At 43.3% G+C, this 13,072-nt stretch overlaps 1 protein-coding gene across 1 annotated transcript in view; it reads left to right on the top strand.

The window, feature by feature from the left end:
• Nucleotides 1-843: 843 nt before the first annotated feature.
• Nucleotides 844-13,072, top strand: part of RANGAP1 (Ran GTPase activating protein 1) — a 29,360-nt gene continuing 17,131 nt past the window's right edge. Inside the window, exons 1-6 of the mRNA XM_048501426.1 lie at nucleotides 844-1,018; nucleotides 4,458-4,607; nucleotides 7,190-7,317; nucleotides 10,650-10,709; nucleotides 11,158-11,337; nucleotides 11,837-11,971. Coding sequence (XP_048357383.1) covers nucleotides 4,496-4,607; nucleotides 7,190-7,317; nucleotides 10,650-10,709; nucleotides 11,158-11,337; nucleotides 11,837-11,971 — 615 coding nt within the window. The 5' untranslated portion in view covers nucleotides 844-1,018; nucleotides 4,458-4,495. The remainder of the gene's footprint in view (nucleotides 1,019-4,457; nucleotides 4,608-7,189; nucleotides 7,318-10,649; nucleotides 10,710-11,157; nucleotides 11,338-11,836; nucleotides 11,972-13,072) is intronic.

Below are 13,072 nucleotides of genomic sequence, written 5' to 3'. Positions count from 1 at the left end.
GATAGCTTTAAAAGGGGCTTGGACAGATTTATGGAGGAGAAGTCGATTTATGGCTACCAATCTTGATCCTCCTTGATCTGAGATTGCAAATGCCTTAACAGACCAGGTGATCGGGAGCAGCAGCAGCAGGCCATTGCTTTCACATCCTGCATGTGAGCTCCCAAAGGCATCTGGTGGGCCACTGTGAGTAGCAGAGTGCTGGACTAGATGGACTCTGATCTGATCCAGCAGGCTCTTTCTTATGTTCTTATATTCTTAACAGAAATTCAAAAAGTCCAATATTTCCTAAAAGGCAGTGATGAGGGCCTGTTAACTTCCCACCAGCCATGCAGCCATTAAAGGCAAAACCGGTTTGTTTTTAGAAAAGCATATGGTTGCCAGCCTTCAGGTGAGGCCTGGAGATCTCCTAGAATTATAACTGGTCTCCAGACAACAGAAATCAATTCCCCAAGGTGACATGGCTGCTCTGGAGGGTGGTCTCTATGGCATTATACTCCACTCCCCATCCACCATCTCCAAATTCTTCAAAGTTGGTAGCCCTAAGACTTCAACCCCTACTGGAAAGCATTGGTCATAATCATCCCCCTTATGTAAGCCGGCTTTGCCACTTTAGTTCCAAGCAACAAGTGTAATGAACAGAGACACCCATCAACTTTCAACTCCACGCCTGAAAAAGTTACAGAAGACTACAATTCCCACCATGCCTCGCGGCAAACAACCCCATGGCTGCTGGTTACGAAATTGTGACTTCCGGTCTCTATCTCCGCTGACTGAACCTCCATGGCCTACGTCACCTCGGAGGGACTGGGCGGAGCATGTGAGGGGAAACCAGGCGCCTGCGCAACCTCAGGAGACAGAGGGACTCAGGAGCGAATCACAGCGTCGGAAACAAAACTGCCGGCTTTCAAATCCTCCGCCTCCCGTAGCGCCATCATCCTCGGCAGTTGTGGCGGCGGCGGCGGCAAGTAGCGGCAACGTGACAGGCTGAACGCGGCGGATCCTCGGTAGCTGAGCGGCCGTAAGTTATTGAGAGCGTCGCAGGCACAAATGAGGGCGGTGAATCCTATAGTGGTTCCTCCAGCAGCGGAATGGGGAGGGGGGTTGGCTTTGTGGGCTGAGGGCTCCGCCTGCCAGGCGTCTCCCCTTCCCGACAGCGCGTGTAAGGCAGGCGTGGGGCACCTTTTTCTTTCTCCACCCGCATCACGTGTCGGCTTCTCGGTATTCTCGCCTTTGCCCACGTGTTAGTAGCGGTTGGGGAAACATTCCCGCGTGGGAATCCAGACCAGTCGCCTGAGCCGACCTGCCCCCGTTAAAGCACCTCTTCGCTGGATGAGGTCATCCCGGCTAGCCGGCAGCTGGGGGTCGCTGTCGTGAGTGCGGCACGGGCAGGAGGATTGTGTAATTTTGTGTTGCGTATGTGGAGTGCTTGCATCACAGAGAGAGGATCTCGCTCAGACTCTTCTTTCGCCGTTTCGCGCAAGACCACAGCACGGAGGTTGCTCTTAAGAAAAGCAAAGGAGGTTTGCTTAAAAAACGGAAGAGCAAAATTGCACTTACTTCGACCTGCTAAACTAAGCAGTGTACGAAAATAAGAACTGTGAAGAAAATCAAATCTAAGCGATGAACAGTAACATTGGTGTGACAGCGACGGTTCAGTTTCTGGAAGTGACTCTTCTGATGACAAGGGTGACAGTTTATGTTGCTGTTAGGTGCTTATGAATTGAGTGGACTTATAAATATTAAGCATAGCAGATACAACATTTGAAAAACTGCGAGGAGAGTGCGATGATTGCATAACCATGCTGAGGACTAGGTTGTCAATGTTGCAGTGAGTTTTGTGACATTGGAAATTAATAAATACATTAATCTGGCAGATGGAAAGACACATACAGTGCTGCAAACAACAGAAAGGGAAAGGGTTACCGTGAAGAGTCCAGAAGGCCCAGTGTCCTGTTACATAAGTGTATTTTGCAAAACACAGGTGAAAATGAGATCCAGTGAAGGGAATAAATGATACAGATATAGTGAATGTAGACCTCTCCCAACTGCTAATGAATTAGCACAGCTGGATGAATCAATGTAGTATATCACATCACCTGTAAAGAGCACCTAGTGTGGTTAGATCCTGTCATGAAACTCACCTGATGTCTTTCTTTCTTTGCCTAACTTACCTCCCAGATTTGCTGAGAGGGTAAAAGAAACTTGTGTACTGTCTTGTGTTCCCTGGGTGAGGGACAGGATAAAATTTACTCAATAAATACTTCACTAATGCATCAGCTATTGGTAGTGGTCCATGCTGACTATGACTGGCTCCTCTATTTTGACTAGGTCTAGTTTTTTCCATATGAAATTAAGCATCTCTATGTCATGGGAAGCTAGGTGCTCTGGAGTCTCTTTGCAACAGTTCCATGCACCCTTCTGCTGTTTATAGCTTGGTTGTATATATCTGTGCCAAATGAATGTACATTTGTATGCAACTAAAAAAGTGGGTTCTGGCTTACAAGTACTTATGACGCAATAAATCTATTAATTTCTAAGATGCTATTACGAGACTTTGTCTTCATTGCAGCAGACTCACATGAAAACTCAGTGTTGACTGCCTGAATCATTTTGTGACATCTCTGCATTCAAACCAAATGACAAAATGTTCATTTGCTGCCATCCTGATAGAAATAGATCAGTCATCCTTTGTGGTGACAAAGGATATATATTTTGCTTACTTTGTAAGCTGCCTCATTCTTATGGGGAGAAGCAGGCCAGGATGTAGATTTTCTGGGAAAAATTTTCAGATTCAAATTTAAGTAAATAATGTAAATAGTTAAATGTTAGCAAAAGAAGACAAATACACTCTGGAAAAACCTGAGCCATGTTTCATACTTCACATTTTACCCGTCTTAACATGAATGGTTTACTGCAGAACCCTGACAACTATAAACAGACTATATTTTCCAATACAGGGCAGACATTTTTCCATGAGATAAATATTCCACCCCATATCACTGGAGGCGATATATAAGCATTCTGCATAATAGCAGTGAAATACACCTGAAAAGTTCCTGTGATCTAGAGCTCTCATGTAAAGATATGCAGTCACCTTGTATTGAGTCATGTGATTGGTCCATGTAGTTCAGGACTGTGAAATCTGACTGGTAGCAGGTCTCCATAATCTTCCCGAAAAGGTCTTTTATAGTTCAGTTACAAAATCTCATATTTGTTTTTTAACCCATCTTTCTGGAAAAACAAGAGAAGGAGGAGTTTAGATTTATATCTCTCCTTTCTCTCTTGTGAGGAGACTCAAGGCAGTTTACAATCTCCTTTCCCTTCTCCCCATAATAAACACCTTGTGAGGTCGGTGGGGCTGAGAGCATTCTGAAGAACTGTGACTAACCCAAGGTCGCACAGCAGGCTTCATGTGTAGGAGAGTGAAAACAAATCAGTTCACTAGTTAAGAGTCTGCTGCTCATGTGAAGGAGTGGGGAATCAAACCAGGTTTTCCAGATTAGCGTCTACCATTCTTAACCACTACACCATGCTGGAAAACACAGTACAAGCTGGTGAGTTCATAATAAAAAACCTGACCATTGGGCAGCACCAGGAATCTCATTTGACATCAATCACTTGAGATGTCTAGGATTGAAACTGGGGCCTTCTATTTGCAGAGTCTGCACATTGACTCTCCTCCTGATGCATGCATTGTGTTCATTAATGCAACTTTTATGTCTAAAATGATCCATCCATGATCCATGCGCTGCAAGTATTTCCTTGCTTGTGTACTTTTCCAGGTGATTGAATTCAGGGGATGGAAGTTGGGGACAAGATTAATAGAAATTTATTGTAACAAATGCTATGTGGACACCACCAGTTTTTTAACTATGAAAAGTATGTAGCCTGCTGAAGAGGATCCCGCCAGTTCCCTTGGGTGTGACACTTTTGCCGTAGTTCATTCTTTGTCTCTTGAAAGGCAGTCCTTCCTTGAAATGTGCTGATACTCTGAATACAGAGTTAAGCTGTTATTTATGAGGAACTTCACAGAAGCATTGTAGTACAGAGTGGTAAACTATCTGTTAATTACCTCATCATCATTTGTTTTCTCCCTTGCTGTTCTTAAAACTGGCATGTGGGAACCGTGTACTCTTTTGTTTTTTTCCCTAAAATGTACAACATGGCCCACTAGTATTGTCTTTCTCACAAGTAGTTTGTACTCTAGTTTTGGTCTGTTTCAACTTTTTCTGCTTTCTTGTGATGGATTTTGATGCAAGAGAGCCTCTGTTTTATTCTGTTGAATTTGTTGGCTAATAGGCCAACTGCATTCGTAGTTTAATATCTTGCTCCCCTTTTTGTTGATCTTTTTTCCTGCTGTGAGTACTTAAGAGGATATTCCTGAGGAATCTGAATATGCTTCACATTCTTTCTTCTTTCCCTTTTGTCTGTTGATGGTGTGTAATTTCTATTTTCAGCAATTTTCTCAACTGGGAAGGCTGACACAGCCTTCAACATGGCATCAGAAGACATTTCTAAGCTGGCAGAGTCGCTTGCCAAAACACAGGTGGGCGGAGGACAGCTGAGTTTCAAAGGAAAAAGCCTGAAGCTCAATAGAGCAGAAGATGGTAAGAGAAATAGCAGTGCTGTTGGGAGGGTGTGATTACATCATAGTTTTAGAGTCTTTCAAGGCAAGGGATCTTGGAGAATAGAGCTTGACCTGAGATATGTGAATATGAAATATTACAGAAGTATAAAAGCATAGTGTCATTTGAGGAAAGGAGGACATTCCAGTGTTTGGATACTCCATCTCCCATCTTTCCTCTGATCAGAGGAAATAGATCCACTCAGAGAGTGGATTGTTGATCACTACCAATGCTAATCTATTGGGCTGAGGAGTGTATTTATTTTCTGGGACAGGTCTAGTGTCCTTTCTCAGACCCTGTTTGCTCAAGTGACAAGATGGTTTGGCCAGCTTTGTGTCAGACTTGTTGCCTCCTGTCTGCATGCAAAGACTGCCTACTTTCCCCATTACAACTATCCACAAGTGGAACAGACATGGGCTCTCCTCTCCTGATGGCTGGATGAACTACTATAGGCTAATTTCCAGAGCACTGAACAAAAATAAGTGGGAGAGAGCAGAAGCCGCCTCTCATACTATCTGGCAGTCAAGCACTGCATCCGCAAACAGCATTTTCCAGCCCTCCAGTGGGTCACGATTCCAGCTCCTGAAGACTTCATGTGGTTCTCCAAGCATATTTGAGCTACTGTGATGAGTGCTGCTGAGGGTTCTGTTTACAGTCAGTATCTTTACCAGACACATATAGCAAATGGTTTTTGCATTTTTAAAAAAGATGTGGTGGTCCTCTCAACTAGACAGATGTTTGTACCAAAGGTGGATTTCATCTTCTGCAGGTCGCGAGTGTACCTTCTCCCTTTTTGGCACAATTCTTTTTTTAAAAAGTTTCAAAATGCTTTTGCCCTCTCTCTCAAAGTCCAGAGAGAAGACCTAGCATATCTTGGATGCGTACAGAACCTTAAATATCTATGTACAATATAGTGCTTGTATCAGGCAGTCCAACATTCTTTTTGTAGCTTACCAGTTGATGGCTAAGGGTTTAAAGTGTCCCTTAGTGGATGGCTTAAGGAATACAACAGTCTGGCTTAATCTCAGGGATTCAAACCTCTGGAAGGGATTGCACCCCATTCAACTAGGAATGCAGTCACCATGGCTGCTTTTCACTACAGTGCATCAGTTCTGGAAATCTGTACAGCACTCACCTTCATATGGCATTACAAAATTGACCCATGTAGTGGCTGATGCAGCCTTCTAGCACTGGGGCCTTCAATAGGCAGTATAAAAAGAACAAAGACAGAGGGCTGCCCCACCTTTCTTGGGCAGGGGAAGCTTTGTAATATCCCAGGCATCAGGATGTCCTACTCACCTCAAATGAGAAAGGAACTTTGGACTTCCTGTGAAAGGTACTTCTGTTTGAATTAAAGATATCCTGGACTCTGCCTTGTCTAAGGATTGTCACTTAGGTGGGACTTTGAGACCTCTTGTCTCATGTTAATACTATCTGGTACTCATCCTTGCCCCTTACTAGTCATTAATTTGGTCATTTTTTCAGGTTAAATTCTGTTGTCTGCAACAAGCAATGTCATGTTTCATGGTTTTCTTCAGAAAGTTCTGGAAGTCTCTAAACTGAGCAGGGCGTACTCCCTATCCTCAGTGGTGGAAAAAATAATAGTTTGCCTCCAGGGATTGTGGGAGAAGGATTACCCAAGCATTAGGATGTGTATCTCTACCTCAGCTAAAAGGAACCTTCCTGCTAAGTTCGGTGTTCCTTTTTAATGAATTCAAGGTGGGTAGAATGCAGTCTCAGAAGCACTTTTGTGTAGAGCAGTCCATGAATTTGTGTCCAGAACAAGGATAGCTGGGTGAAAGTGGGGGAGCGTTGCAGTGGTGGAATGGTCTTGCACTCTTTGCACTCCATTATATTCTTTGCAGTTATGTGCAATTTCAAAACTATCTCAGATATTGTAGAGAGCCCAGGGAAATGAGCAAAAACAAGGAAGAGGGGAGATAGGTTTCTTTAGCCAGACAACAAAAAGAAGGGGTGGCATGGGCTGGTCAATGGCAGTAAGGGCATGTAGCTTTGATGGTGGGGGATAATGTATAGAAACCCACTGTTGGATTCATAAGCAATACCTACAGCCCTCTTTTCTTCCTCAGCTGAAAGTGTGTAAAGCAGTGCATGGAGGGCAGGTGGGTCTTAAATGACAGAAAAACCAACATCTCTTTTGCATTTTCTGAGTCGCGGTGCTAATGTGCACCAGTGCCTCATTAGCAAATGGTTCCTGTCTGCATCTCCAGAACAAAGCCTTGCCAGTTGTGAAAAGCCCCAGAAAGAACAATGATTACATGTGAGAGATTCCAGCCTCTTGTTACATAACCTGGGAGTGTTACCGGGGTGGCCAACCTATGGCACTCCAGATGTTCATGGACTACAATTCCCATCAGCCCCTGCCAGCATGGCCAGTTGGCTGATGGAAACTGTAGTCCATGAACATCTGGAGTGCCATAGGTTGGCCACCCTGTGACAGTCATTTCCAGAGCTTTCTAAGGATTTTGATGTGTAGCACATCTGGCACACTTAGCATTGCAGTCTTAACTCTGGAGAGAAATGTTATTCTGCTTGTTCTGCAGCTGAGGAAGTGATTAAAGAGATTGAAGAGTTTGATGGCATGGAAGCTCTTCGTCTGGAAGGAAATACCGTCGGGGTGGAGGCAGCGAGGGCCATAGCCAAAGCTTTGGAGAAGAAACCTGAGCTCAAGGTGAGCATCTCAAATGAAGATGAGCAAAAAAACCTGATGATCCATATTGATCCTTCAAGATAGGTTACGGTCATGGAAGTGAACTTCCAACTCACTGTTTGACTGGCTGATATAATAGATCCATTGTTTTTTTCCTCTGTATCAATGAATGGGGAACATAAGAATATGGGAAAATGATGCTAGTAGTTCTGAGGGCTAACCATAGGGCTTCTTGCAGCTCTGCTGAAAAATCAAGCACAGGGTCTTCTGAGAGTGCCGCTCTGCAAAAGGGTAAGTAAGATTGGCAGCAGCCTGTACACCTTCATTCTCTGTGGTGGCTCCCACCTTGTGGATCAGCCTGCTTGAGGTGGTTAGGAAAGCTCCCATACCTCTTATTTTGGAGAACGTGCACAAAAATATTTCAGAGCGCATTTTTACAAAGGGAATGGGCCTCCAGTATAACAGAAAGGTGTTTTTATAAATAGAACTGAAGTGTAGTCTTTTTCACAGTTTTGTATGTATCTATGGCACAGACTGGTAAGCTACAGTACTCCAGTCAAAGCTTTGCTCGCTAACTGAGTTTGATCCTGTTTGAAGTTGGTTTCAGGTAGGCAGCTCAAGGTCGACTCAGCCTTCCATCCTTCTAAGGCCAGTAAAATGAGTACCCAGTTTGCTGGGGGTAGAGTATAGACAACTGGGGAAGGCAGTGGCAAACTACCCTGTAAGCATAGTCTGCCTATTAGACATCGTGATGCACCATCACCCTGTGGGTCACTCATGACCCAGTGCTTGCTCAGGAACTGCATTTACCTTTATTACTGCACTGTTTTCTACTTTTATAATTCTGTGTCTGACGCATTGTATCTAATATTTGTTATCGGAGTCCTATTACATTTTTTATTGATCATCACATGCTATTTGATTGTACTGTTCTCTTTAAAGAGCAGGAGGACATCTTGAGTATGTGATTCCCAGTCCTCGGTTCAGCAAGGCAGGACAAAGATTCTTGTTTATTTTCCTGTTTGGGAGTCCAGTTTGCTTCTTGCCTCGGCAAGGGAAAAGCAGGCTTCAGAATAGGCTCTGAAAACGGATTTGGATTTTGCTTTTTCTAGCATTCTTTTTCTTCTATTTTTCTTTATTTTCTTCTCAGCCTCTGCTTATTCTCTTCTGAGTGCTTCTATACTTTTCTCTAGTACTTTGTTCCTTCTTTCTGTAGCATTGGAACAACTCCCCCCCCCCTTTCTTTTTCCCGCGATATGAAAATGGTGTGAAAGAGCAATGGGGACAGCTTCCTCTTCCGATCTGAGTTGAAAGCTCCATTTACGGCTGCTGTGGAGGGGAACTGTGCAGTGAGCCTTCTGCCTGGGAACTGGCTCCTCAGTCTACCTACAGGCCATGAGCATGTGCCTGAAACAAAGAGGCAGAAAGCAGCTCTGGCCCTCCAACCTGGAGGAAGCTGTGGCCACCAGTTTGGCTCCTTCCCTGCACCATCAGGACACAGAGCTTGCTGCCTGCGGATGTTTATTAGCCTCTCTGCAGTGTGAATGGGAGGCAGAGGCATCAGAGGATCGTAGGGATGTCTATGAGTCAGAGGAAGACTCTTGAGTAGATTAAGAGAGGTAGACAAAAGAACTGGTTTCACCCCAGTGTGCTATTGTACATATTCAGATGCTGTTTCCTGAGTGTGCCAGGCATGAGGTTTGGGGGGGGGGGCTTTAGGCATTCTTGCCCACAAGTTCAGACACAGTCCCAAGATGGAGTTTCTGATTCCAAACAGACTCCTATGTTTCAGGGCACTGTTATGCCAGGTCTGACAGGGCAGCATTCCGGGAGAAAGACCATCCTCTCCCCCTCCGCACCATCAAGTTGGTTACACCTTGTTCTTTCCCCTGAGGTAGTGTGTCTGAGCTTTAAAGCACTTTCAAAGGACTACTTGATCCTGAGGAAATTACTAGTGTGGGATTCCAAGTTTCATTTAACAAAATAAAATTTTATTCATATATGTTCTTTGGCTTAAATGTTTTAAGACATAATTTACAAAAAATAATAAACTGATGCAACAACTTCTGCTGGGGTGACCTTCACTTGGCAGCAATTCACTTTCTCACTCCTTCATATCTCTGAGATCCTATCAGAATTTGGCTCCTTTCCTGGTTTCTCACTCTCAGTACCGCACAGACTAACTCTCAGTCTCCAGTGCAGAGTCCTGTATCTTTGTTCAGCACATACTATTTTCTCTCTCAAGTTCTGATTAAGTTAAGCTCAGATGGACTTCCTGTCAGTTTCCCAAGTTTAACACACACACTCTCAGTTTAGCTGAACACTCACTGCTGTCTCTCTCTCAGCCCAAATTCTACTCAGTCACCCTTCAGTGTCAACCAGTCACCTTGCTCTCTCACCCCCATTCCTTCTACATTAACTTACCTCTCAATTAAAAGAACCACACACATAACATTTTAAATCATTACACTGAAACCAGGATTTGTCCCTGAGTGAAGGGGAAAATTGGGAAGAGGGGGAATTTATTTCTGCTGAGGAAACCCTCTTTTATAAATATGCCGGAACAATCAGATTTTTTCAAACAAGAAGACTACCAGACATTGCTCTCTAAAACTATGGCATCTCTAGAGTTTCAAGAAAAAGACTCCTTCCACTTCCACTCAATCCCCCATCAAGGGTAGATTAGAAGGCAACAAAAAAAATTTCCCATTGAGGAGTCCACAGATAAGAAGTTCCCCATCCCCAGTATTCTTGGAGGGCAGGAGGACATCTTGATCCCTCCCTCAGTGGTCAGTCCAATCCTTACATCTCTCTTAATAACAAGGGGGTTACAGTGCTATAGTCTACTCTGTCAGTTGTTTTGTTCTCTTCTACATTGTTTTTTCTTGTTCTTTATTGTTGGAGTTTTTAGTTTAGTTGAAAGTTACAGTTACAACTACTATTAGAAGTATCCAAACTGGAGAAGCTGACTCCCAGACAGGAAACAGGAAGAGGAACAAGAATCTTTGTTCTGCCTCCCTGAACCAAGGTTGGGAATCACCCACTCAAGATGTCCTCCTGTCCTCCCAGGAGAAGATCTCTTGACAGTAAGTACCCTATGGACTGTTTCACAATGCCTCAAGTCTCAGTGAGAACGGCTGACCATAAATAAACATTTTACTTCTGTTCATTGTTAAGTAGCTTTGCAGTATAACATCATTGTTGCAATGTAAAATAACTGTTTTTGATGAGCAAACAAATGTACAGCTTATGTATCTCTGCTTATGACTCAGCTGATCATTTGTAAGTAAATAATATGTAATTGTTAGTCTAGTTTGATTTTCCTAAGCATGTCTAACATGTATTTCTTTTAGAGATGCCATTGGAGTGATATGTTCACTGGAAGGATGAGATCTGAGATTCCTCCTGCACTGGTAAGTGCATGTCTTGTATGTTGAGTCTGATGTGGGACTGTCCAAGCTCTGTGTGTGGGGTTTCTGTAGTCCTGAGCTATGGAGGTGACTTCAGAGCTTGATGATTAATGTTAGAAGAAGTATGCTAAGTGGAAGCAGCTATGCAATTACTGACCAGCCACAAGAAATCTTTAAAAAATTGTTCTTGGAGGAAACTATAGCCTGCTTCTGTGAGCAAGCAAAGCAGAAAGGTTCTAAAATGGAAACACAGTTAGGATCTATTCCTCCAAACAATATATGATTTTAAGCCTTGAACTCAATTTCCAAATGTTAGTTGTACAAGAACAATGACTTGTACGCGAATGGGGTAACAGTGGCTTGAGCCAAGGTTAAATGATAGGTTGAAGTTGATGTTCTGAAGTGTAAAATATTGTGAGCTATGAACGAGATTTAACTTTTTATCTTGTAGATCTCTCTTGGGGAGGCCCTTGTTTCTGCAGGCTGCCAGCTTGTAGAACTGGATCTGAGTGACAACGCCTTTGGACCAGATGGGGTGCGTGGATTTGAGGCGCTGCTGAAGAGCCCTGCCTGTTTCACTCTGCAGGAACTCAAGCTAAACAACTGTGGCATGGGCATTGGTGGTGGCAAGGTGAATGGCATTTCTTGGGTCTGTATAAAGACAGGACAGGAGAGTCCCTGGGGTCTGATGATGGTGGCTTCCGTCAATTTCATGGAGAAGGTTGTCTCATAGCAGCCAATCAAAAACAGTTACAGAGGGGGAGCTGTGTATATTATAGCAAAATAAAACCTCCTTTCAAAAATAATGTCTGCCTACCATCACAGGGAGTTAGGAGAAGGGTAAAAAAATAAAGTCTGAAACTTGCCAAGACTGGAAAAGAGGCTGTGCCCTTTTCTCAAGAACAGAGAGATTTGAATTGACAACAGATTATAGAACCATAGCATCTTACTGACCTAATTTTTTCCTTTATGGTATAATTGACAATAGCATTATTGTTGCACAATATTTTAAGCGAAGACTGATCCCAATATTTTGTATAGGAAGCAGTAGTTTAGATACACCTTGTATAGATGTAATCCGTCAGGCTGAAAGATATTACAGTAATGTAAACTGTCTTGTAATCTCTTAGATCTTGGCAGGCGCTCTGCAAGAATGTCATAGGAAGTCAAGTGCTCAGGGCAAACCTTTAGCTCTGAAAGTATTTGTTGCTGGCAGGAACCGCTTGGAAAATGATGGTGCAACTGCTCTTGCTGAGGCCTTCCGGGTAAGTACAAAAAGGAAAATGTTGTGATAAAGCAATTTTATTTACTTTGGTTTTGTGGGAAGTTGGAGGTTTAGCTACTGAATGATTAGTGGTTGGGAACATACATATGGCTTCTCTAACATACATTGTGCTTCCCTCTCTGAACAAAAAAAATTACTTGTGCTGTATCCTGGTTTTGCTCATGCTGAATGCTATTAAGTCCTGGGTATATTGTTACACCATTATTCAAACTAATTTGGTGCTTGCTTGGCTACAGCTGATTATACTGTTGCTGGGGTTCGGTACATCATGTCTTGCAGGAGTGAACTGGCTGTTAGTTTGCCTGTTCTCCCTATTACCACCTTGAATGCACAGTGATAGATCAAGTGGGGCTTGTCTACATATCTCACTGTTGGACTAGGGGCACCTATATGTATTTCCATGTAAGCTACAGCAAGTTGAAGCATAAGGACGTTCTTGAGCCCTCCAACAGTGCCCCCCCCCCATTTCCCTGTGTCATTGTTTTGTTTTTGTTAGTCAGAGGCAAGTTAATGTTGTGGCCAGTAATGTTTTGTGAAACGAGAAATGCTAGATGTTCAAACTGGATTTAAAAAGGAAGAGGCAGTAGAGATCATATTGCAAGTTTGCATACAAGAAGCTTTCATAAATCAGCTTCTGTTTCATAGATTACATCAAACTTTTGACTGCATGGATCACGAAAAGCTATGGCTGGTTTTAAGAGAAATGGGTGTGCCAAAGCATCTGATTATTTTGATGTGTGACCTGTATTCTCGACAAAAGGTTGCTGTTAGGGCACAGTATGGAGAAACACAATGTTTTCCAGTTGGTCAGGAAATCAGGCAAGAATGTGTTTATTTCACTGTCTCCTCAATCTATACGCAGAACATAAAGAAAACTGAATTGCATTTAGATCAGGGGTCTGCAACCTGCAGCTCTCCAGATGTTCAATTGGCCTTGCTGGCAGGGACTGATGGGAATTGTAGTCCATGAACATCTGGAGAGCCACAGGTTGCAGACCCCTGATTTTGATGAAGGAGAAGTGGAAATTGGTGGAAGGCGCATAAAATTTTTTAGATATGCAGATGACAGCACATTACTGAC

Source organism: Sphaerodactylus townsendi, linkage group LG06 (assembly GCF_021028975.2).
Source record: "Sphaerodactylus townsendi isolate TG3544 linkage group LG06, MPM_Stown_v2.3, whole genome shotgun sequence".
NCBI classification, from domain to species: Eukaryota; Metazoa; Chordata; class Lepidosauria; order Squamata; family Sphaerodactylidae; genus Sphaerodactylus; species Sphaerodactylus townsendi.
The sequence above is the reverse complement of the archived record's forward strand: the minus strand, read 5'-3'. Positions and strand labels throughout refer to the sequence as shown.